Source organism: Sardina pilchardus, chromosome 17 (assembly GCF_963854185.1).
Source record: "Sardina pilchardus chromosome 17, fSarPil1.1, whole genome shotgun sequence".
Lineage (NCBI taxonomy): Eukaryota > Metazoa > Chordata > Actinopteri > Clupeiformes > Clupeidae > Sardina > Sardina pilchardus.
In genome coordinates, this window is record NC_085010.1 from 3,682,329 (window position 1) to 3,707,328 (window position 25,000).

The 25,000-nt window shown below is 48.7% G+C and overlaps 2 protein-coding genes across 4 annotated transcripts in view; both read right to left on the reverse strand.

The window, feature by feature from the left end:
* tmtc1 (transmembrane O-mannosyltransferase targeting cadherins 1) overlaps window positions 1-15,848 on the reverse strand; it is a 78,656-nt gene extending 62,808 nt beyond the window's left edge. For both annotated transcript variants that reach the window (XM_062518415.1, XM_062518414.1), the window contains exons 1-4: window positions 15,439-15,848; window positions 9,490-9,667; window positions 5,055-5,128; window positions 4,363-4,539 (exon numbers count right to left, since the gene is read on the reverse strand). In XM_062518415.1, coding sequence (XP_062374399.1) covers window positions 4,363-4,539; window positions 5,055-5,128; window positions 9,490-9,667; window positions 15,439-15,731 — 722 coding nt within the window. In that variant the 5' untranslated portion in view covers window positions 15,732-15,848. The remainder of the gene's footprint in view (window positions 1-4,362; window positions 4,540-5,054; window positions 5,129-9,489; window positions 9,668-15,438) is intronic.
* An 8,139-nt stretch (window positions 15,849-23,987) lies between these two features.
* ipo8 (importin 8) overlaps window positions 23,988-25,000 on the reverse strand; it is a 15,749-nt gene continuing 14,736 nt past the window's right edge. For both annotated transcript variants that reach the window (XM_062518349.1, XM_062518348.1), the window contains one exon: window positions 23,988-24,911. In XM_062518349.1, the coding sequence (XP_062374333.1) occupies window positions 24,908-24,911 (4 nt within the window). In that variant the 3' untranslated portion in view covers window positions 23,988-24,907. The remainder of the gene's footprint in view (window positions 24,912-25,000) is intronic.

Sequence of the window (25,000 nt, forward strand, 5' to 3'; positions counted from 1 at the left end):
CGGGCAGATAAGCGCTCACGTGGACATGCATGCAGACCACCGCCCAGCACACCAGCACGCCTCTCACAAGGCCAACGCTCCCAGATAGCACCAGAGACACAACAGAGTTCAAAGGTTACTTTGGAACAGGTGGTTAAGTCAAGCTAACAGATCAGCATGTGACGGAGCGCTGCAGTGCCTGTGAACAGACCCTTCTTCCCCCTTCTAGTTCCTCCGTCTGCACGGTTCAGTAGTTATTGCAGAGCAGGCAGCTAGTGCAGGCCAAATCTCCACCCGTTAGTGTGCTAAGCTAAGGTACCCGCTGGCTTAACTCCCCTTCCCTCTCTCGGTTCCCCAGGAAGCGCAGGCCTGACTTGGGGCCGCTGGTCTGGTCTGGTGTGTGTATGTGCGAGAGAGAGGAGTCGGTGGCGTCTGTGGGAGCGATGGTGTGTGTATGTGCGAGAGAGAGGAGTCGGTGGCGTCTGTGGGAGCGATGGTGAGTGTGAGCGTGAGCCTGAGCCGGGTTAATAACTCTAATCACATTAGAGGGCTCCTCTCCATCCCCACAAAGAGGATTCCACTCCTCTCTCTCCGGCGTGCCTCGTCATCGGCATTGCCTCGTCCGTCCGAGCTCGGGCCACCCTTTGCCAGACTGATCCGCCGGCCGTGGCGAACGCAACCGTCAGCCGCTGACAGGGCTTTGCCCGGTGACATCATCAAAGGGCGCCGGTCCAGGCTCTCAGTGGCAGCGCGCGGACTGCGGCTCCGTCTCAGAAGGCCGTCTGTGTGCCGTGTCTCAGCCGTGTCTCAGCCGTGAGAGCGGCCCTCTGACAGGGAGCTGCAGCAGAGGAGCGCCGGCCGGCCCGAGAGGCGCTTTACAGTGAAATAATCAAATAAATAATCCGATAAATAAGGCAGCGCTGGAGTGAGTCCGCTGGCCCCTGGGATCACAAACAATCGCCCCCCGCGAGAGAGAAGAGAGAAAGAAGAGAGAGAGAGAGAGAGAGAGAGCCACACCTCCAGCCAAGGCTGCTACCAGCTGCTCTCGCCTTTGTTCTAGCCAGCCTCTCTTGTCTCTGCTCTCTGGTTCCTGGGGATCTTCTCCTCCTCCTCCTCCTCCTCCTCTTTCTCCTCCTCCTCCTCCCATATAGTCGAGCTCTGTGAGCGCTCCCTATGATGACTGTTCAAAGCACCACACTGCTGCCAGAGCAAAACTTTTCCCTCTCTTGAGAGTCCCCACCCCCCTCTCACAACCACATATGAGAACATTTCAGCTTTTGTGTTCACATGTCTGTGTTTGTGCATGTGTGTATGTGTATGCATTTATGTGTGTGTGTATGTGCACGCCTTTTTGTGCTTTTTGACTCTGTGTGTGTGTGTGTGTGTGTGCATGCCTCTGGCTCAAGTTTGTATGTGTTTGTGTGTGAACGTGTGTGTATACTGTATATGTGAATGTGCACGCAGGATTGTGCTTTTTGAGAGTGTGTGTGTGTGTGTGTGTGTGTGTGTGTGTGTGTTTGTGCACGCAGCATCGGTATGTGGCGTAACGGTGACAGATGGCAGCGATGCCGCAGCCCCACTCCAAAAGCTCGGCACATGAAGGGGAAGAGAGGGGCCCTCAAGTGGGGCCGAGGCCCAGCTCGGGCGCATGTGTGTGGGCAGAGGCTCGGCCGACCACTGCTGCGATGCCGTAATTGGGTGTGGGTGCTTTACGGCCGCCGGTGCTGGAACACGTTGCAAGGCACGCTATGCTATGCACACAAGGAAAGTTGGCAGCTGGACAATGCCTTCGCCTGAAGCCCTGAGAAGGGGCTACGCTGTACCCGACGGACGGCCTCCGCTCTCAACCCATCCTGCTGCTGCGCGCGGCGGTTCTGCCATCATAAAACTATGCGCATATTCTCAGTTCCGTGCAGGATCGGGGGACGAGCACGCAGAACCGTGAGTGCAGGGGAGGAGAACCGAGCGGCCTCGGTCCGTCTTAAGGGAGCGCTGCCGGGGCTCTGTATACTGGTGCATATATTTGTGGAGAGAGAGGGGAGAGCGGCCCCACTGGCAGGTTATTAAGAGGTTATTACAGCACGGGGGGAGCAGGTAATCTGAAGGACAGACATAAAGAAGCGGGGAGGAGGGAGAGAGGGAGGTTTGGAGCGTGCCAGCTCTTCTTGGCAGTCCCCGGGCTCGGGCACAGCGTGCTCGGAAGGAGCCGTCCCTGCCAAGGCTTTTGGGGAGACTGCCGCAACACCCACACCCACACCCACACAGATTTACCATACACAGATAGCCTAAGCAAGGGGGGGAAGAGAGAGGGCGAAGCCTCACATTTCTGCAATATAAAAATGAAATACTAGCAGCTCAGGCACATTTTGTACTGAAGTATACTTAGGACTGTGCTAACAAGGGCTTGATGTGATGGAATGTTATTCACCCAAGCAGAATAGTCATAGCTGACTAGTGTAAAATCTCTCTCTCCCTCTTTCTCTCCCATTCTCTTTCTCTCTCTCTCTCTCTTTCTCTCTCTCTGACCCCCTCCACCTTCCCTCTGGCTTCAGTGACAGACAGACAACTGCAGCAATTACTGAGACAATCCAGCCCCCCCCCCCCATCTCCACCCTTCTCTCCCCCACCCTCCTCACAGCGTCTCCTCTCCTCTCCTCTCGTCTCCTCTCAGCTGCTGTTCCTCTTGACAATGCTATCTCTCAGCCCATCTAGCTCCAACACCACCAGCACCAGCCACCCATTACACAGCATTCCTGCGCCACACACACACACACACACACACACACACAGAGAAAGAGAGAGAGAGAGAGAGACACAGCAGGCAGCACTCCAGGCCACGAAACATCTGGAGCCATTTGGCTGCAGAAACAAGCGCATACACACACAGACACACACACACACACACACACCCCAACACACACGCACAATGAAGCACATTGGCACATAAATAGTAGACACCTACATACACACACAAACAGACACACACAATCTCATACACATAGATGTACGAGCGCACACACACACACAACAAACACACAAACACACACACACACACACACACAAAGAAAAGCGCACATAATCCCTAAGCCAAAGACCATCCTGCACTAATGCTGCGGTGGTGCAATTTTGTTGTGACCACAGAGTGCAGTTTTCCTTTCCCTCACCACATGCATCCTCCACAGATGTGGTGTGGTGTGGTGTGGTGTGGTGTGGTGTGTGTGTGTGTGTGTGTGTGTATCTCTCTTTCGCTCTCTCACTGTGTGTGTGTGTGTGTGTGTGTGGGTGAAAAAAAAGATGGGTAAATACCCGTGCATTAGATAAAAGTCCTAACAATGCCCTTGTGTGCCAGATGACAGGCGTGACAGGGAGATGGAGGGCGCTAGAAGACGGAGAGCTGTCACACTCTTTTTGTTCTCGCACGCTGAACACGCCGAGGTCATGTGGCTCAGCCTCCTGAAAAGTCACCCGCAGCAGCAGCCCACGAGAACGGTTTACACCAACGCCGCAGCGTTGCCTGTCTCTCTACGCCGTCTCTCTTCAAAGAGCGGCCGCGTCTCGCTTGCACATGCTCCGAAGGCATCTGGATCCTGTCATTTCCAGTTCTGTCATTTGATTCCTCTCTTTGAGTCCCACATGATTCCACTACATTTTGAGCAGCGCAAAAAAAAAATGAAAGGACATCGGAAATAAGAAAAATGTCACTTGAAACACATCCAACGAAAGCATTTCAAAAGTTGGTCGCCATAGCAGCGCGACCACACAGATAAGCCCTGGGGAAAACTCTAAATAAACAACACCTTTATAAGTAATATTCATCAATGTCAGAGCAGGGACCCACAAAGGGACTGTTGAGGCTGAGACGCCTGAGGAACAATGACACACAAAATTGATTTGAGAACAAACATGAGCGTTCCTTTTGATTAAATGCTCAAAGCATCTGACAGCAAAACAAAACATTCCAGGGGAACTCATCCAGTATCCAGAAACATTTTTCGCTTTTCACTTTCAGTTTCTCTGGTCAAGTCAGGATCTGCACGTAGACATGGCATCACTACTTCTCATGCAATACCACTGAATGACCAAAAAGCAAGACCCATATAGAGCTTCATTTTGACACACACACACACACACACACACAGGCACACACAGGCACACACAGGCACACACAGGCACACACACACACACACACACACACACACACACACACTTGACTTTCTACTGTGTAATTTCCACATTAACAGAAATCCATTCAGTGCCTTGAAGGTCACAAATGTTCAGTCACATAATCAGCATTAAGCATATATATGGCAAGAGAAGGAGAGAGAGAGAGAGAGAGAGAGAGAGAGAGAGAGAGAGAGAGAGAGAGAGAGAGTATGCACTTACAGGAGGAAAGGCTTGCGGCACAACACCAGGGCATCGTAGAGCACGCACACGCCAAAGACAGTGATGCCCGTCTCTTTGACCAGCATGGCGCAGGTGCCCAGTCCCAGACTCATGAGCAGCGAGCTGGGCGACGCGGTGCCAGGGATCCCCTCCTCCGAGCCCCACACGGACACACTCCTGCAGACACAGAGGGGGAGGAGGAGGAGGAGTCAAACACACTCGTGTGGAAGTGGAGTTCTCAACACAATCCAGTGTGAGTGCTAGATATTCCACCCTGACTCGTTAAGTCTCTCTAAACTATCAATCTTTCCACTCCTTTCTTCTTTCTCCACACTTCTGTACATCCTTTCCTTCACATCTTATGCGCCGAAAACATGAATACTGCAATAAACACTAAGCGATTAAGAGCTCACGGTCCTTGGAGAGTGTTGAAACGTAAAGAGCCACTGTTTCCAGCAATTCATGTGCCGTTGAGGATATTTAGCAGAAATAAATTATGCAACACTTGTTGAAGAGCGAGATTCATCATTTTAATATAAGCACCACTCTAGACTCTAAGCTTCTCTGTTGTCATGGCAGTGATGGTTTTAAGCATTTTAGTGCATTTGAGAATGATTGTGCATTTAAGTATTTAAGTAAATACAATTACAGTGATATCAAGTGGTACACTACACACAAAGAAATCGTGTTACCTAATATAGGAGAGAAAAGTCAGGAGGAATAGCAGGCAGGCCAACACATCTGCCCTCCCAACAATTCCAGACACCTGCAGAAGAGGAAGAGAGAGAAAGAGAGAGGGGGAGAGAGAGGGAGGGAGAGAGAGAGAGTGAGTTTTGGTTAAGCCTTTCAGACGAAGCTGAAAAGGCGTGTGTAGAGTTTGAAGGACTATCATGTCAGGGTAATATTTCAGATGCACTTAAGGAATAAACATGCCACTTCCAAGCAGAAGTGTAGCAGCACATAAACATGGAGACAGGGATGAAGAGATGGAGAGAGAGAGAGAGAGGGAGAGAGAGAAGGAATTAGAGAGAGTGAGAAGGAGAGAGGGAGAGAGGGAGAGAAAGAGAGAGAGAGAGAAGGGACCCTGAGCCATAAATCCAGGCTTTTGGCTACTTCCCTCCCTCATAAACCCCTGGAATGGAAGTGGACAGCACGATTGAAAGCCTACCAATCCAGCAATCCCCCACCTGCCCCACACTGGCCACTGCACACACACACTGCTGTCTGGATGGACACACAAGTGGACTTTTCCTCCTCACTCTTCATTTCATGTCATTTGAATTCAACAAGGTTGAGCCTCTATTATCTCAGTGTTGCAGGTCAGTGTTCATACTTGAGGGGACTATATGATGTGCGTGTGAGAGTGTGTGTGCATGTGAGAGTGAGTGAGTGTATGTGTGTGTGTGTGTGTGTGTGTGTGTGTGTGTGTGTGTGTGTGTGTGCTCACATACTGTGTGTAACCTCATCAGTTTGTGCAGTGAACACTACCCCTACAGAGAAGGTGGACCAAACAGATGTTTTATTGATGAGGGAACATGGGGGGAGAGGGGTGAAAGGGAGACAGAAAGAGAGAGAGAGAGAGAGAGAGAGAGAGAGAGAGAGAGAGAGAAAGAAGGATGAGAGAGAGAAAGAGGGATAGAGAGAGGGAGGGAGAATGAGAGATAGATTCCCCCTCTCTGTCCTGTCCTCTATCCGTCCTTTCCTTTCATCTCCCCATCCCCCTTATTTGACCACTCTCCTCCCTCCTTCATTTCTCATCCTCTCCTCCCTCTCTCCTCTTCTCAGCTTGACTCAGCCCCTTCCTTGCCCTTGTTTTTAAAGGAGTGAGCGCACGCACAAACATCCTTCTAGAAGGTTCTGGGAGCGGGCCCGGAGGGGAACCACCGCCAGGCAGCCAGCGCCGATCCACACGCCCAGCCCAGCACCCCAGAGCACCACAGTGACGCATCTGGAGCTGATTAGTGCACAAATTGTGTGTGTAAGTGTGTGTGGGTGTGTGTGCACGTGTGTGTACATACATGTCTAAGTGTGTGTGTGTGTGTGTGTGTGTGTGTGTGTGTGTGTGTGTAGGGCCTCCCTTGGGGAACTTTTAACTCCACACTTCCTCAGGTGGAGGAGGGGGAGGCTGAAAGTGCTCGATCCTCGAGGGGAGCTTTAAAAAGGTCCACCGCCCCGCTACCCCCACCCCCTCCTGCCTCTGCGTCTCATTGGTCGATGTCGGTAGATTGAGATATGTATGGTGACTGGGTGGTAATTGCATATTGGCTCCACTCTAAAAACACAGGAAGAAAACTCCCTCGTTTTAGGAAACTACCCAACTAGACAGGAATTCCACTGAGAGAAATGCTATTGGGCCCTTCTGTCCATCAAAGAACCCACACACTCACACATGAAAAGGTCTAAGTGTGCTTGCATCCTCAACACAGACAGACAGACAGACAGACAGACAGACAGACAGACAGACACACACACACACACACACACACACACACACATACAGCTGTGCGCAGATCATATGATCCTTAGATACAAACAGACCCCTGTCTCATTCCAGCGCCTGACAGCATGTGTTCTCTTTCTCCCTCCCGTTCTCTCTGTGCCTCCCCCTTTCCTTTCTCTCTGCTTCTCTCTCTGCTTCTCCCTCTCTCTCTCCCTCTCTCTCCCTCCGGTCTCTTTCTGTGGCTCTGTCGTCCTCAGCAGCCCCCGGGTCCAGCTCTCATCGCTCTGATTGACCTGAAAGGAGCGGCCGGGGGGTGACCAGATGGATGGCCGCAATGAGCCACTCAGGCTCTCTCTCTCTCTCTCTCTCTCTCTATCTGGGCTGAATGGAGGCCTTTGAGCGGGGAACAGGAGGCCCTTTCTGTGGCTGTGCGTGGCAGCCGCTCTGGCCAGACCAGTCCTCCTAACATCAGAGTTCACCTTGGAGAGGGGAGACAGCTGCAGTGTGGCAGATGCTTAACCTCTGTCTGTGTGCCTGTCTGTCTGTCTGTCTGTCTGTGTGCCTGTCACAGGGGGATGGGACGTCGACTAGGGAATCAGCAAATCTCTCTCCCTCTCTCTCTGACAGAGGCACAGGCACACTAACAAACATGCTCACATGCTCCAAGCGCATGCACACACACACACACACACACACACACACACACAATGCACACGGGTACGCGCATACACACACACACACACACACACACACTAATTCTGTGTAGGGGGAAATAAGCTGTTTTTCTATTGTGACATTAATCAGGCCAGCTGTTTGCATGTCACTCCACGGCTGTAGTATGATCAGAGATGGCTTGTCCGCTGCAATTAGCATAGTATTCAGCTCTCTCAGTGTGTGTGAATATGTGTGTGTGTGTGTGTGTGTGTGTGTGTGTGTGTGTGTGAGTCTGTTTGCCCCCCTCTGCCCACTCAATCTCCGTATCAGGCTAAATGAAATGAGCTCCAGCTGGTCCCCAATGCTAATGATATAACCTGTTTACTCAGACTGGGCTGATCCATCCTGGCACAGAGAGAGAGAGACAGAAAGACACAGAGAGAGAGAGAGAGACAGACAGAGAGAGAGAGAAGAGATAAGAAGAGAGAGAGAGGGAGATGAGAAGAGATTGAGAGAGAGAGAGAGAGAGAGAGATGGGAAGAGAGAGAGAAAAGAGGAGAGAGGGTTCAACCCACACACAGTCCATCTCTGTGCAGCCCCACACCATACCACCAAGCTCAGTCCACTCCACCCAGTTGCTGCTCCACATCACTGCCAAACCACCAGATGCAGTCATGGCACTGTGGCCTGTGAGACCAGCCCTGGTGCCAAGCCCTGCCATGACTCCTACCGCCAAGCACCGGCCTGTGCCCCCGCAGCTCCACTTAAAGCAACATCTGCCCAATCTGCCACAAGACTCCACTGTGCCCTTAGCCAGAGAGTGGCACTGCCATGCCACCGATGGAACAGCTGCACGCGGGCCCAGACTTCCTGCGAGACGCCAGAGGTGGGGCGTTCACCGTGCAACACCAGATACCCCTGCAACAGCTGAGGAGGACAGGAGGAGCTGTCACCGTGACGGGCGCGCGGCGCCGAACGTTCCCATCGGAGGCTGCAGCGGGACAGCACGATTTACATCCGCAACCGGCCGTAACCCCGGCGAGCAGGGATTCCTCGCATTCCACGGAATGGGCTGGTGCGATCCCGGAATAGCATTCCATCCTCCCACAGGATCACACTACGGCTCCACCGCAATTTCCTCTCCTGACCTCCTCCCCTTCCTCCCCTCTCCCCACAACCACAAATACTTCCACTCGGCTCATCTTCATCTGAAGCCATGCATGACCACTTGCTGCTCATTAGGCTGGCCTGCTGCAGAGACAGTCCTACTTCCCCTTAATGTGCCCTTAAACTGCTAACTGGCCTGAACTCTACTGCATGATTATGGCCAGAATTATACACCCCAACACCTATTTCTGGGTCCTCTATTGCTAGATGTGCCTAAACGTAGTTCATGCTGGGGTCATTTCACCAGTTGAAGGGGAAAATTAACGGTTTCGCTCTTAGAAATCTTGAAATCGCGCATAAATCGAATCTTTTTTGGCTGTTTTGTAATTTCTCCACGTTCGCCCCACTTTTGAAAACCATACTAGGCATCTCTCTCTCTCTCTCTCTCTCTCTCTCTCTGTCTTGTTCTCAGTTCATCTATCACTTGTCTATGTATCCGACGCTCTTGTAAGTGGGATGAAGCAAATTCGGCGCACACGCTAGCGCGTTTTCAGCAGGCAGAAACACGACAGCTGTCATATCCGACTGCCTGCGGGCATCTCCACCACAGAGCTTGTGGCGCATGAGTGAGGAGACAGGAGCAGCTTGCCATGGAGGGAGAGACGGAGACGAGACAAGATGAGAGGAGAGGCGGCACCACGCTAGCCCTTAACTGGATATGGGTGGGTGGGGTTCTCCTCAGATGGGGCTCCATGTGGAGCATGGTGGAGGAGGAGAGGGCAGAGGATGTGATACGGGCTCTGTCTTTCATTATCAACAACTGTTGTTCACAATGTCTCGCTTTGTTCATGGGTGCATCATTATGTCTGTACTGTGTGTCTTGTGTGTGTGTGTGTGTGTGTGTGTGTGTGTGCGTGCGTACTCACAGCCTCGGTGTGGATGGGGTGCACGGCGAAGAGGAGGGCGGTGAGGAAGGCCAGGCGACTGTCGTCGAACACGCAGCACTCGCACGTGTGCATGAGCAAGGCCGTCACGGCGCAGTGCAGACACACGTTGACCACGTGGAAGTAGAAGGGCTCCATCCCACCTAGCACGATGTTCAGCCTGCACACACACACACACACACACACACACACACACACACACACACACACACACACACACACACACACACACACACACACACACACACACACACACACACACACACACACACACACACACACACACACACACACACACACACACACACACACACACAGTTAGAGAGAGGCCAACAGATTGGGTTACCATCATCATCCACAACATATCACTATCCGTTACTATTGGCTTTCATCTCGGGTTTAGTCAGCTAATAGACCAACATCCATTTCCAGACTGATGCCAATTTTTTTCCAAATTGAACTGATGAAGTAAAAATGGTGCTCGGTGGATGAACATGAGAGGAGATCTGTTCCAATATTATTTGGGCAGACAGCCTCTCTTCCCCACAGTGTGCGGCTCTTTAGGACGTGACTGTGCTGAATTTAATTAGGCTCAATTGTTCCAGACAGATTTAAATGACACACTCTCTCCCATTTAGATGTATGCACCAGCAGGAGTGGGGCCTTGCTCCAAGAATATATATTAGTCACTATATTTTATCCCCCATAATAGCCACCGCTAAATCAAAGTCCCATCTAAAAATCTTTTCTAATTAAGCAATGTGCAGTATTTGAGTAGGGTTAAATCCATTCTGATAATGAAATTAGAAAAGGGTGCATTCATTATGGAAAAGGAAGTCTCTTCAGACGGCGCCGACAATCGATGCGCGGCCTCTGTCTCGCAGGTGGAGATGGTGAATGGTGTTCAACCTTTCGAGAAGCGTCACATCAAATACATTATCTCTTGGCCCGGGTTACGTGTGAGATGGGGGAGAAAACGCCCTTTGCAGCAGGTCTGCTTTAAACACAAGGTCAGAGGCGCGCGGCGGCCATATTTCACGGGGGTGATTGCTGTGAAAGGCGGGGCGTTGAGAGGGGGCATTAACCTCCCCTGCGCCGCACGGCTCCTCGGGGCCCTGGGGATTAGCTGATTGGTTGAGGGCGCTCCGTCACGGAGATGTGCAGATAGTCAGGTTAATGCGTTCCTGTCTAAAGGGAGATGGAGCCGTCGAGCAGGTGAGGGTGGTGGGGTGGAGAGGGGGAAAGAGAGAGTCTGGTGGAGGAGAGAGGGAGAGGGGGATGGAGAGGGATAGAGAGGGATAGGGAGGGGAGGGGTGGAGAGGGAGAGAGGGGGACGCTGACGAGGTTAGCATGACAGTCAGGCAGGGCCCCCATGCAAGCATGACTAATGTCTACATCAGGGCAGGTCACTCCTCCATCTCTCCCTCTCCCCCTCTCTCTCTCTCCCTCTCTCCCTCTCTCCTCCTCCACCACCACACACTCTGACCCTGTCACTCTCTAGCTGATTGCCCCCTTCCATCTTCCCCATTATCATCTGGAGATTTCTTATGCCAGATCATCCATGACTCTTTCACTTTAACACTGGCTCATCTCCCCTTCTCTGGTCCCCTCCCCGTCTACAATTCTAGACTAATTCAAATGAATTGATTGGCAGGAAGAAATACTTTTGTGCAAAGAAACTAAAATACAACTCATTAAAAGAAAATCTGAAATGTGGAAATTGAATGAAAATCTGAAATGTGCCATTTGAAAGGGCAACTAAGCCACTCTACTATTTAATATCAGAGAATTGCTCTCAGAAAGTAATACATTCTACTAATTTGTCTAAAATTAAAGTGATCTTCAAGCTCCACACATCAGCTGTGTGTCCTCACCAGAGCTCTACTCTAGACTGCAGCTTTTTCCTTGGTGCAGCGAGACCATCTTAAAGCCCAGAGTTAACACTTGAAGGACAACCCACTCACACGGTGACACCTCTTCTTAGGGCTGGGCGATATATCGATATTTTAGATATATCGATATTTTTAAAAATGAGATATGGAATTAGACCATATCGTATATACCGATATAGTTCAAATTTGCGCTTTGATTGCTCCAGGCAAGCCGCTGGCCGGAGCTCTATGCGCTGCTCCCCGCGCCCGCCCCTCCTCTTTCTGACACAGAGCGGGGTTGCACACAGCACCTAAGTTGTGTCCCTTAAGTATCAACCATAAGGCTTATGTGAGGAATTTATTTAAGGGTGTTGCACAAAATGTCTTAAATGGTATCCTTAGGTAAGGAAATTCGTTAAGTTATTTAGATTTTCATTTGCATTGAAAGGGATTTTCTGGCACGACAAATTCCAGTTCCCACGGAGATTGTTCGTTTTGCTAATATGTGCATGCTTTTCTGAGGGTGAAATGCGGGACTGACTGTCCAAAATAATAAAGATGTGAGCACATATTGTCTATAAAATGGTATAGCGAATAACACGACAAATCTGATAATAAACTTTGACCAGTTTGACGGGTGACGCAGCCAAACACGGCGCACCTTAGAACAGTGACGTTAATTTCACGATGTTATACTGTACATCTAATGTACCTATCAGTAGCTAATGTTAGCGATAAACAACTCAACAGGTACGTTCAACATATGCAACTAACTAGCTTGCTAATAAGTTATGCAATTAGAAAGCAATCCACCAAACACAATAGCCTAAAGCTTAATGATCTATAATCTTACCGTGATAATTTTCGGTGACATTTATCCATTCATCAAGTAAATCCTGAGACATGAATTGAACTATACTAGCTAGCTAGTTAGATATTATCCTCTGGCTGTCATCCAAAGAGCCAGACCATTTGTGCACCAAAACATCTTTGTTACATGTTGCCTGGTGAACCAAACCAAAGCTCATAATGGTAGGCTATCAGTTAGGACGACTTGAGCTAGCTATGTTACCACTAGGCCTAAATAAACGACATAACTTCTGATAGGCCTATTTGATTGAAGAGTAATATTAGCAGAAGATTTATTCATTTTCAATTGTTAAAAGTGGTTAATTAACTACATTTATCAGCATTGACTCAGAGAATAATATGGGTTTTCCTTTAGGCTGCTGGACATTTGTGCAACGGTTTGAGGGATTTCTTAAGATAATAAGGAGAAAACTCAAATACATGAGGGAAAATGTTAAGGATAATACTTAGAGGTGTTTGTGTGACTGATCTTATGTTAAGGGGGCCTTAAATCAAATTGTAAGGGTGCTTTGATCTAGCAGCTACTTTGCGGGAAAAATATCGGGATATATATCGTATATCGATATTCAGCCTAAATATATCGGGATATGACTTTTGGTCCATATCGCCCAGCCCTACCTCTTCTTAAGCACTTCCAGCGAATGCATATGTGTGACTTGGTAAAAATAGTGGTGCAAGTGTGCAGTCAGCCAGGCCTAGGTAAGAGCTGATGCTGGCGCTGGAAAAACATGAGTCATGCTCCAGACCTGTCACTATGCATTTGGCTTTATGCTTCAAATTTTACCTTTGGGACATCGGAGTAGAACTGTGTGTGCATGTGTCTTTTGGCGCGTGCGTGTGTGTGTGTGTGTGTGTGTGTGCGTGTGTGTGTGTTAGCGTGCGCGCTTGAGTGTACGTGTGTGTGTGTTTGTGCAAGCATGCATGAAAGCACATCCTAATAAACAAATACAGTAAGTGGGCACATTGAAGCATTAACCTAACAGCATGTCTATTTGTGTCTTTAAAGAAGTGTGCTTCCGCATGGCTTGAGCGCGTGCATCCCATATATACGTCCCCCCACTCCCCACAGCAGTCCTCCTGACCACAGCTCCAGCACCAACTGCATCTGGTGCACTGGTCTACAAAAGGGCTTTTTCACAAGACCCAGTGAACCTCTGGCCAACAAGTGGAAACCTCTCTGTCAAATGGGCCGTGTGAATCGGCTCTCATGGACTCATGGCTCTTGGTGGATATGAATGGCAGCTGGTGATGCCTCGCTGGAGCAGTGATAATGCTTTAGCCTCTCAACTGCTTTAACACAAATGAGCCACGGGCCACTAACTGGAGTGTGTGGTTGCTTCATGCTTCTGAGAGAGAAGGACGTCCCAGAAATGCAGAACCACTCCTCTGATCTTCATACTTTCAAATTAGACTCATATGTGGGCGATATTTGCCTACCGTAGAATGGAACCATCTACAATCTACTGGCAGCCGTGGCCTACTGGTTAGGGCTTCGAGCTTGTAACTGGAGGGTTGCTGGGTCGATCCCTAACCAGTCCACGGCTGAAGTGCCCTTGAGGCACCTAACCCCTCCTTGCGCCACTGTTGGGCAGGCAGCTCACTGCTCTGGGTTAGTGTGTGCTTCACCTCACTGAGTACTCACTGCGTGCTGTGTTTGTTCACTAATTCACAAATAAAATGATACCGAATGAGACCGAATTTCCCTCACGGGATCAAACGGGATACTTATATACTCTAAGCAACAACATCGGTTTGCCTTACATGGATGGGGCCACAGGCACCGCAAGGCGGTCACGATTTGTGAGTTTCTTCATGTGGAGGTCTTCTCCCTCAGTGGCTACTGTACACCTCTCACTGGGCACATCTCCTCACCTTATGGCGTCACATTATTCACACAATATTCACCCAGCTGTGCTCAACAGATGAGGGAAGGGTGGGGTAATTGCATTGCTATAAATAGGCCTCACATCATGTTCAAGGCCATCATTTGCTTCTGCGCATTCACCTTGAGAAAAGTATGAGGGTGCTTGCACCTGGGGGATGACTGACTTCATGCTTTTTAATTTGGGCTACGGGCAGAAAACCTACAGGCTACCTCATCCACTTTGACGTTCACCGCCACCGATGAGCCAGGAGAAGCAAAAAAAAAAAAACACGTTAAATCCCACTGTGTTCCTGGATACACTGACAGCTCAAGTCAGCATCACAGGCACCGGCGAATCTAAGCAGCGTGAAATTGCTTCCCCTGTGTAACTCAATCAAAACGGGTTAAAACGCGTTGCTATAAACCTAACATTTCTCCAACAGATGCAACTAATCAAGCAGAAACGTTGCGTTGACTTGAATTAAAATTAAGTGTATCGTTAATTAATAAATGAAGGTAGCCTACTCTTGTTTGCGGCACAATTCGATCTGGAAAAGACGTCATGTTTTTTCCCTCGATTAATAATCAGCAGATGCGGAAAGGGTGTAACTAAGCGTTCAGATACATTTCAAGATTCATTTCCAGACCCTAAAACCTTGGACCGGTGCCAGGCTGAATGCCGTAACGTCATAGAGCGGACCACCGAACACGCCCTCCACTGACGGACGCACTGAATTTGCTTTAGTTTACTAAATTAGTTTTGCCTGACTTTTAAAAGCAGCACTGCGTGTCTCAAAAAGTTTCATTTCAAATCTGCGGACTTGCCTGACGCCACCAAATGACGTTATTAAGAACATCTTCAAAAGAAACACTGCACATCGCACACTGCGCAACAAGTGGTTTGAATACAGTCTGCCAATGGAACCCAGCTGCGCCATTGCATTCCTGTGGATCATGCACTTTCAGGTTTATGAGTTTTTTTGCGATAATTTACATGAGAGAAATATTCCTCAATATTTACTATAGCCATGCTATTTAACTTAGACACTGGGACAAACTTAAAATGTTCTATCGCCCTGTCCAGCACACAGCCTGTATGCGGAGCATAATAATGTTATGAGGTGCCACAATTTCCACCGTAACCAAAAGTTACTGTTGTGCGAATTGAGGCTCAAACTCTTGCAACACAGATCAATGGACAACAATATGATACTAACCACGGCAACATAACTACATCCAGTAAACTCACAGACAAAACACCCGCGGGCAGCTGCTGGACATGTCCCTGTTTAAACCGAGTGCACGCGGGAGTGGAAGAGAACTTACTTAAAGGTGAGAATGCACAGTGGTCTGTAGGACTTGTGGCTGGTGTTATCGGACATCCTCTTTCCCCAGAAGTCATTATTAAAGATGCTCCTCAGGCTGGAGCCAGGTCTGACGTCCGGGTTGTTGGTGATTGCCCACACATCGTCGTGCACGAACTCCCCTCGTAGAGAGTTGGTGTAGCAGAGCCCGCAGACCGCCAACAGCACGGCATAGCGGAGGATACCTTTGCCCGGCCCGGAGAGTGCGGAGAGCCGCAGGGGGCGGCTGATCTTTTCCCGGTTGTGTGCTGTCATGTCGCTTCTTGACTGCCACGCTGATCGCGCTGGGTGTGATACCGAGATGCGCTGAGGTCCATTTCCAAGCAGCTCATAGACGCACTGGTAGCGAATGGATAGAACCAGCGAGAATTCTCACTGCAAATGCAAGCGGAGAGAAACCGCCTCCTAGCGCATGCGCTCTGTGCATTTACAGAAAGCGAGTGAAGAGTGAGAATGTGTGTGTGTTTTGGAGAGAGAGAGAGAGAGAGAGAGAGAGAGAGAGAGAGAGAGAGAGAGAGAGAGAGAGAGAGAGAGAGAGAGAGAGAGAGAGAGATTCATTAGCACCACCGAGACTGGAAATCAATAAAAAGCACTGGAGTATTTCGGACGATGATTGCAATGCAGTGCAGATGACCTTTACTTTCAGACATAATAAATAATAAACAAATGATTACCATGCAAGGGCGTGCTAATGACTGATTATTATTCATAGTTCGCATTAGGACGGAGAGAAGTTTATTCTCTGTCTTTTGGGAATTATGAAATCTCTACAGACTTGTGAAGGAGAACACGTGAGGAAATGCGTTGGCAAAACTTACAGCACTCAAGGACTAATCTTCACTGGCTCAAATCCTTTGATGAATAATGCATTTTATAAGCGCCAAACCGCTACAGCGACCAAATTAACATACTGTCGCCTGTTTTATAGCGCCTAAAGCTAGACAGACCAATGCAGTTCATTACACTGAATTAAAGATGGACGAAAACGATAATATAGCTTTCTATGGTAATGGTAGCGTTATCTGTTGAAAGGTCAGTGTCATAAACAAGTAGGCTACGTGTGATAAACTTTTTCTTCTAAAAACTCGGCAAACTAGGCCGTAAAGTAAAGTAAAGGCGACTACCTCTATAGAACCGTGAACAGTCACGAGTTTCACAGACAGGGTGGTAAGTGAAACATTACCATTTTATAATAGGACTCTTGAGCCTATATCACCCTATAGAACCTTGAGCCTATACAGTGTGTGTAGTCCAATCCACTGTCTACGAGAACCACCTTACTTCAAACAGTTATTCTCAACTTCATAGACACAATAATGGCCATCAGTTCAATGAGCTTGTTATACTGTCTGGTCCCTACTGCAAGATATCCATTGCCCCCAACAGGAAACTGAAAAAATAAACAAAAAAGCAAAAGTCAGTGGAAAACAGCTGCCAGATAAATGGTGTATCCCGTATTCTATGCATCACAGGTTAACTGCTATAGTTGTGCCTGGATGAGTCTGGTGACAATATGGAGGAGCTGTGTCCCCTCACTGAGGGCCACATTGCGTTGCCTCCCATGGGCCCCTGGGAGTGAACTGGGAGCCCCAGTGAGTGCAGCAGCGCTTCTGATAGTCTCATCCTTGATGGGTTAATGGGTTAATGGCTAATCTGGGTTCATCTCATGTGATTAGTGCTCAGTGAGAATTAAAGCATGGCTCTCTCATTTCTATGTGAGAGTGATTCAGAACATTGAATCAGTGCTCATCATTTAGTGTCTGTGAAATCCTTTCCTTTTTTATTAAACTATTGGCATTTGAGCTGCTGGAGTGTGCACTCTCCTTCTGTTCAGAATATTATGTATCCCGTCAGCACCAAAAACGTGCACTTGCTTTTTTTACTCAAATCCTTCCCCTTTACCCTGGATATCCTTCTCAGTGGAGCAATACAGGGCATTGTGCAAATAATGGTACCTGTGCAACACATTCAGCTCAGTTTGATTGGACATAATTACAGCTTTTGTTCCATAGCTGAATGAATCAATCAGAAGCGAAATCTTTCCCACCAACTGACTCACAATCTGTGGGTGAGTGTGTGTAAAAATCAAAAGAAAAAGAGAGCGAGAGAAGAAGAGAAAAAGAGAAAGAGAGAAAGAGAGAGAGGCACTTTCAGACACACAGGTGCTGCCCTCTTCACCATCTCCGACGTGCATATCTCGCTGAAAATCAGCATCCCGGGCACAGACGGCACCCAAAAATATCCTGGACAGACGCACTTGCCAAGTGAGCCTCCGTCTGTGCAGCGGGAGGCTGACGGATAAAAGCGGCGCGGTCTTCAGACGGATGGGTGGAGGATAAAGAATTAGGTCTGTGTTTCCCTGTGGGGTGAAGCTTTAACGCGGCTCCGCAACCTTCACCGACGCCAGCAAGGACAAAAGGAGCCAGACAGACAGGGACATCTGGACCAGAGTTTTTACTCAGAGCTGCAGCTTACGACCAACACATCACTGCTCACCACAACGGTACACCACACTCTCTCTCTCTCTCTCTCTCTCTCACTCACACACACACAGAGAGAGAGAATGTGTGTGTGTGTGTGTGTGTGTGTGTGTGTGTGTGTGTGTGTGTGTGCGTGTGAGAGAGAGTATATGTGTGTGTGAGTGTGTGAGAGAGAGAGGGAGAGAGAGGGAGAGAGACAGAGAGAGGGAGTGTGTGAGAGAGAAAGACAGACAGAGAGAGACTGAGAGAAACACACACCAACTAGGTGGTCTGTCTGAAATGGAAAATCTGTTCAATGCTTTATCTGGGGGACATGATTTAGTATGTTTTACTTTAGTGTATGTGGATATGTCGTCAGATAGCCATTCTCCTGTACAATCCATCTCACCTGGTTCATAACATCCTCCATTACACCATTTGTTTTACAAAGCAGCATAAACAAAAACGACGTCCATCTCCAAAAGCACCACGATGTGGGTATGCAAAGAGCGGCCACACACACTCACACACACACACACACAGCGTGGGTACAAGAGTGAAGGTGGAGGTTTTCGAGCGGGCAGAGAGATGTGTCAGCATGCTTTTGGCTGGAGGACAGCACACTGATGCACGCAGAAAGACAAGGCTGTAGTCTCCGTTCCTGGCCAGGCCTGCACCTAGCAAGGCTTTCATCTCAATCTGGGGACGTCTGCAGAATGAAGAGCAGCACAGAGCAGAGAAGAGGAGGGTGATGTCAGGCCGCAGAAAGAGCAGAGAGGAAAACAAAAGAAGCTTGCTCTGGCAGAAGTGCACAACTGAAAAAAAAGACTTGGTCTGAAGACAGAGAAAGTTACCACTTAAGTAGTTGTGTGTCGGCTTGTGTGTGTGTGTGTGTGTGTGTGTGTGTGTGTGTGTAAATATTGAGGGGTGCCTTCTTGCAGTGCTACGACTGTAAGCAGTCAGTGTAGGTTGTGTCCTCCACAGGTGATTGGGTCCCTGTCACAAGGCATCAGAGCCGGTCCATTTGATTGGGCGCGCCACATTATTGCCTCACACATGAGGGAGCGAGGGAGAAATATGGGGCCTTTCTACTGCACACGATTTAATAAAACAGTCAAGGTCAAGGCCAAGAGGGAAGCACACACACACACACACACACACACACACACAGTCTGTGATTGATTTGTAGTTGGTAGTCATTAGATGCCCACATGGAGAGAAGCCCCCTTAGGTAGCAGAGGCTCTGTGCTGCTGCACTCCAATCATATGATTGAGTGTAGGAGTGTGTATGCTCTTCTTAAAGAACAGAAGTGAACATGATCAATAGTTATCACCTCACCATCACGGTTATATGATGCTATGTCCATGTGTTGATAAACTCCTCACGTTACTGACCCCAGGCCAGCCCTCTCCCTCTCCCTCTCTCTCCATTTTTCATGCATTTCTGTACACATCCTATAACAGGGCAAGGCCAGGGCCAAGCGGGACACAGAGTGTGTAGTCAGAGCCGTGCCCTGCACGTGTTCTCTCTCTCACACACACACACACACACACACACACACACATACACAGCCAGGCAGTTGCATTAAAATGTGATTAATGGAGCAGCTGGTAATTGTGAGGCCTAGGGGGTTATGCTCTTGATCAGTTTGAATGCATAAACAAGTGCAGACACTAATGCGAGGCAACAGTATGCTACTTCTCACACGGACTCTGACACACACACACAAACACACACAATTCCCCAAAGAAAGAGTATGCAGAGGCCAGCCACAGATGAAAGGCTAACCAGTCACTCTCACATTCACAAGTACAAACACCTACACATACGTTGGGAACAAGGATTTCCCCCGATCCAAACATCTTGTAAAGATTCCCAGTGTCCTTTCATCCATTTCTACTGTCCATAGTCTTCACTGCATTCTTTCATGGATGTTTTCATGAGTAAACACCGAGGCATAATGACTGTGTTCTCCGCGGGGGCTCCAAGGTCAGGCCCACTGCAGCAGAGCTCAGGTTCACACAGACCATTTACATCTCATAAACATCCACTTCCATCCTAGTCCCCTGGCTATTCATGCAATCATTCTTTAATCTCCAGCAGCACTGGGGTTTAATTACCTATCCATACTATCTGATTGATCTCAAAGTAGAAGTTCTTCCAAAACATAATAGGAAAGTGCACTCTCTGGTCCTACTTTAGTGTTTTTATTTGTGCAAATTTCATCATTTAGTGCAGACCCGGTTCAGAGCGAAGATAAATAACTGCAACTAGCAGTAAACGTAGCGTTTAAATAACAGTGGGCAATGGGCTGTGAAGAGCGGCCGATGGCATCTACCACTCACGACGCGGCGACGTTCTCACAAAAGCAACCGAGGGTCCATCACCAAAGCATTCGATTCAATCATTACAGCTCAGTAGCTGATTACGGCTAAACGAGGCGGTCCATTTCTGAAGACACCGGCCCCGTCAAGTGCCCGATGGATGATACACAGTTTAATCTCTCAAGAGGCTCATTCTACAGAATAGAACCATTAGCAGAGTGGAGGCACAAAGCGCTTCACTCAGGAGTGTCGACCGTGAACACACTAAACCCAGAGATAAGCCCTTCTGATGAGCAGACACAAACTACGCTTCAGAAAATAAGTTTAGGCCCAAACAAAGCATGGGGCTCAAGGTTGGAAGTTTGTGCTTGGAGTTGTGGGATTCAAACTCACAAACCGATCTAGATTCCTCACACACACACTAAGGACACTTGAAGTTTGTAGAATAGAGACATAGTGATTATTTGAGTCGTGTCCTCTAGTCCAATCTCATCAGTCTCTCATCAGAGCCTGGAGGCTTCAGTCTCCCTCTTCACATGGTTAATATACACCTGAGTGCTCGCAATCACAGCTGCACTACCTCAAGGTACTCAATACACACTTCAGATTCAGGTTGTTTACCACAAATTACTTCCACAAACAAAAGCTCACCAAATACACACATATACACATACACACAAGCTCACACACACACACACACACACACACAAGGTCTCTCTTACGCACATGCCCAAGGTCTCTTACATACACACACTCACACAAACATTCTTTCTTACACATACACACACACAAAATCTCTTTCTCTCTCTCTCACACACAAACACAAAATCTCTCTCAAACACACATACACACACGGCTCTCCATGGCTAGTTCATGAGATATGGATGAGTGTGGGAGGTTTGCGGAGCAGGCAGCTGTAGGGTAGTGGGGGTCTCAGGTGGGGACAGATGCCGTGTGTGCGGCGGCGGGCGCTGGATTGGCGCGCCTCACCTGAGTGGTGCCCTGGCTCCCTCTCCCAGGCAGGAAGTGGGTCAGAGGCTCTGACAGGCGCGCCCATGCAGGGCTGAGCTGTGACAGCTGCCACGGGGGAACAGGCACACAACAACAACACTCCCTCTCTCGCCTGCAGGGCCCACACACCTGCACACACACCTGCACACACACACACACACACACACACACACACACACACACACACACACACACACACACACACACACACACACACACGCGCGCGGCAACACACATGTGCACACATACACACACACACACACACACACACACACACACACACACACACACACACACACACGCACGCACGCACGCACGCACGGCAACACACATGTGCACACATACACACACCCCAACACACCTGCAAGCACAGACACACACACACTGCAACACACATGTGCACACACGACAGCACACACACGTACAGTAACACACACACTGCAGCACACACCGCAACTCTCTCACACATGCATACACACACACACACACACACACACACACACACACACACACACACACACACACACACACACACACACACACACACACACACACACACACACACACACACACATGTGCACACATACACACACCCCAACACACCTGCAAGCACAGACACACACACACTGCAACACACATGTGCACACACGACAGCACACACACGTACAGTAACACACACACTGCAACACACATGTGCACACATACACACACCCCAACACACCTGCAAGCACAGACACACACACACTGCAACACACATGTGCACACACGACAGCACACACACGTACAGTAACACACACACTGCAGCACACACCGCAACTCTCTCACACATGCATACACACAAACACACACTCTCTCTCAGTATGAGGCAGAGAGAAAAACACTTGCCACAGGTTGACTGCTGAGACCACATGCATGAGAATGATCAACAAGGATATTGTGAAATGATCCAGGGTCATGGGAAAGTTGGAGTGTCTTAAATGACATCAGATAATAGACTGGTTTGGTGTGAGAACACACTATCAATCATTTTCAGTCTTAACAACCTAGTGTGAGGTGGTGTCGTGACATGCATGATTATTGCAGATCACAATCACACCACTTCACGCTTTGCAGATTTCCCCAAAAATGTTTGGATAACTAACAGTTAAAGTAATATTTTGAAGAGAAGTCTATTTGCAAAAATTGTTTCATCCAAAAGCTGCTCAAAATGTGCATAGGTGTACATACTGTCTAGCAGACAGAATAATGGCACTATTTAGGAGAATGGGGGGTTTGTGAGAGATGAACTCTGGAGGGGTACAGTCCTTTACTAAAAGCCAAAGTCAAGCTGCTGGCTCCATTCCAATAAAAAACTTAACACTCAAGATGCACAATGCATGATCACTTCCAAGCCATAACCCTAGCAGCTAGAAAATGAATTCAGGAACGGGCTGATAGGGAGAGAGAGAGAGAGAGAGAGAGAGAGAGAGAGAGAGAGAGAGAGAGAGGGGCTGAGTGAGAGAAAGAGAGAGAAAGAGAGAACAGAGAATAGAGTGAGAATGCGAGAACATGAAATTGATTTCACACATGAGCACATTGGAAGGTAGTGTTGCCTCTCTTGCTAATGCACATAGCAAACCCCCTCAGTAATAATAGTCTTTGTCAGAGGGGCATATTTGCTGGGGGTGTTCCACACAAAACAGAGGTTAGCAGCTCCACGGCACACTACTTGTCTTGTGTCTAGACCGGGTGGGGAGAGTACATCATTAAAGTGAGACACTACCTTTAGACAATATTCTAAAAGATAACACCTTTTCACCAAGGGCACAATGCAGTATCTGCTACATACAGATAAGGGGCTCTCTTTCTGGAAACACCCACTCCCTGGATGTGCAATGACAGACTCATGGCTGAACCCTTTGGACCACCAGCTTAAGCAAGAACTCATCACTGGCCATTAATGTGGACTACTGTGTCCACTTGAGCACCAAGAGATGCTGTAGCTGACTAGATAGCCGCATCCCTGAGGTTGTCTATTGTTGGATTTCACTATGTTCAGAACATGGAGGTATTATAAGAACTGGAGAAAGTGAACAAGTCCCACCCCCATTCATTTCAATGGGAATGCTAGGCTAGTGAAAATTGCCAAAATTGAACGATTTTTTCAGGCTTCAACATGGCGTTTCAAGGGGCTTGTTCCCGGTGCCGTTTTACTTAGCCAATTAAGTGCCATGTTACTGATTGATGTAAGGTATAGAAGGAGAGCTCGTGCCCACACTAAGCTCGTGCATGAGCTGAGAGTGGAACAGCCACCAATCAGCATGAGGAGAAATGGCTCCGGACATGATGTATTTCTGGAAAATGGCGACGAGGAAGTGCCTTGCTAATCGGCTAAGCTAATCAGTCAAATCCTGACCCCCAGATTCAGAATGATGTGTTTAAGTGAACTTTAACCTCTGACCAATGGCATGAGAGAGCACAGTAGCCATGCAGCTCTCCTCTTTGGCTCATGGCTTAAGAGTTAACCTGGAACTCAACAGCAACTCAGCAAAAAGACCTTTTGTTCTCTCCACTCCTCCTCATTTTACCATCATTCTGTCATTCCCTCAACACACACACACTCACACACACACGCACACATGCAGACACGCAGACACACACACACACACACACACATACACGCACACACTTACATGTGCGCGCACACACACACACACACACACACACAGGAGGCATCTGGATGTTACATAAACTTTTATGGATTTTTTTAAGTTAATTCCGAAAACTCATCTGTTACAAAAAGGAAAACCCAGAACAAACAAACAGAAGCCAGCACGAGTGTACTTGTGCCCTCATCTACTCAGCTCAGATCTCATCATATGCTAAAGAAGAGTGTGCTCACACACACCCCCAACCTACAGATGCGCACACGCGCACACACACACTCTTAAAAGCCTCCGGTCAGTCCTCTTTTGTCGGTCTTTCGGTGCGTCCACGAGGAGGACAGCGCGGTCCTGATGGCGTAGCCTCACTGAGATGTCCAGCCGTGTCCCTCAGATGACCAGCCTCAGTCCAGTCTTACAGCAACTCGGGACAGAGAAAGCCAAGAGACGAAGAAAGACACTGATATGTACACACACACACGCACATACACACGCACATGCACGCGCACACACACTTACATTCCCCATTCAACAAAGCACACACTCTTTCATGTACACACTCACTTACACTCCCCGTTCAACAAAGTACACTTTCACACACACACATTTTCACAAGCACACACGCCCACTCACACACACACACACACACAAAATTCATCAAAGCACACACCACACACACACACACACACACACTCACACAAACACAGCACTGGTGAATGAGTGAGCTGGTGGTTGGCTGCCCCAGAGTGACCTCCAGACCGCAGCCATGCGACCTCAGTGGTCCAGTCGCGCTCGCTGACGTGGCGAGCCAGCCAGGGGTGGTGCTTCAGACTGGACCACAGGGGGGTCTGGTTAGATGATTGAGTGAACCCAGTTCATGATGGGATGTGTACGGTCTGATCTAGACTGAGCTGGTTCGTAGGTTAAATCTGCTAAAAGACCCCAGCCCAGGGCTCCCACTCCGCGTGCTCTTCCAGCATTTTCCGTCTCCGATTCAGCTGTGAGGGGGAAAAAAAAGAGAAACGAGTCAAGTGAGTTTGACATCAAACCCTTTTCAGATGTCACACGTACACAAGTCCCATGACTC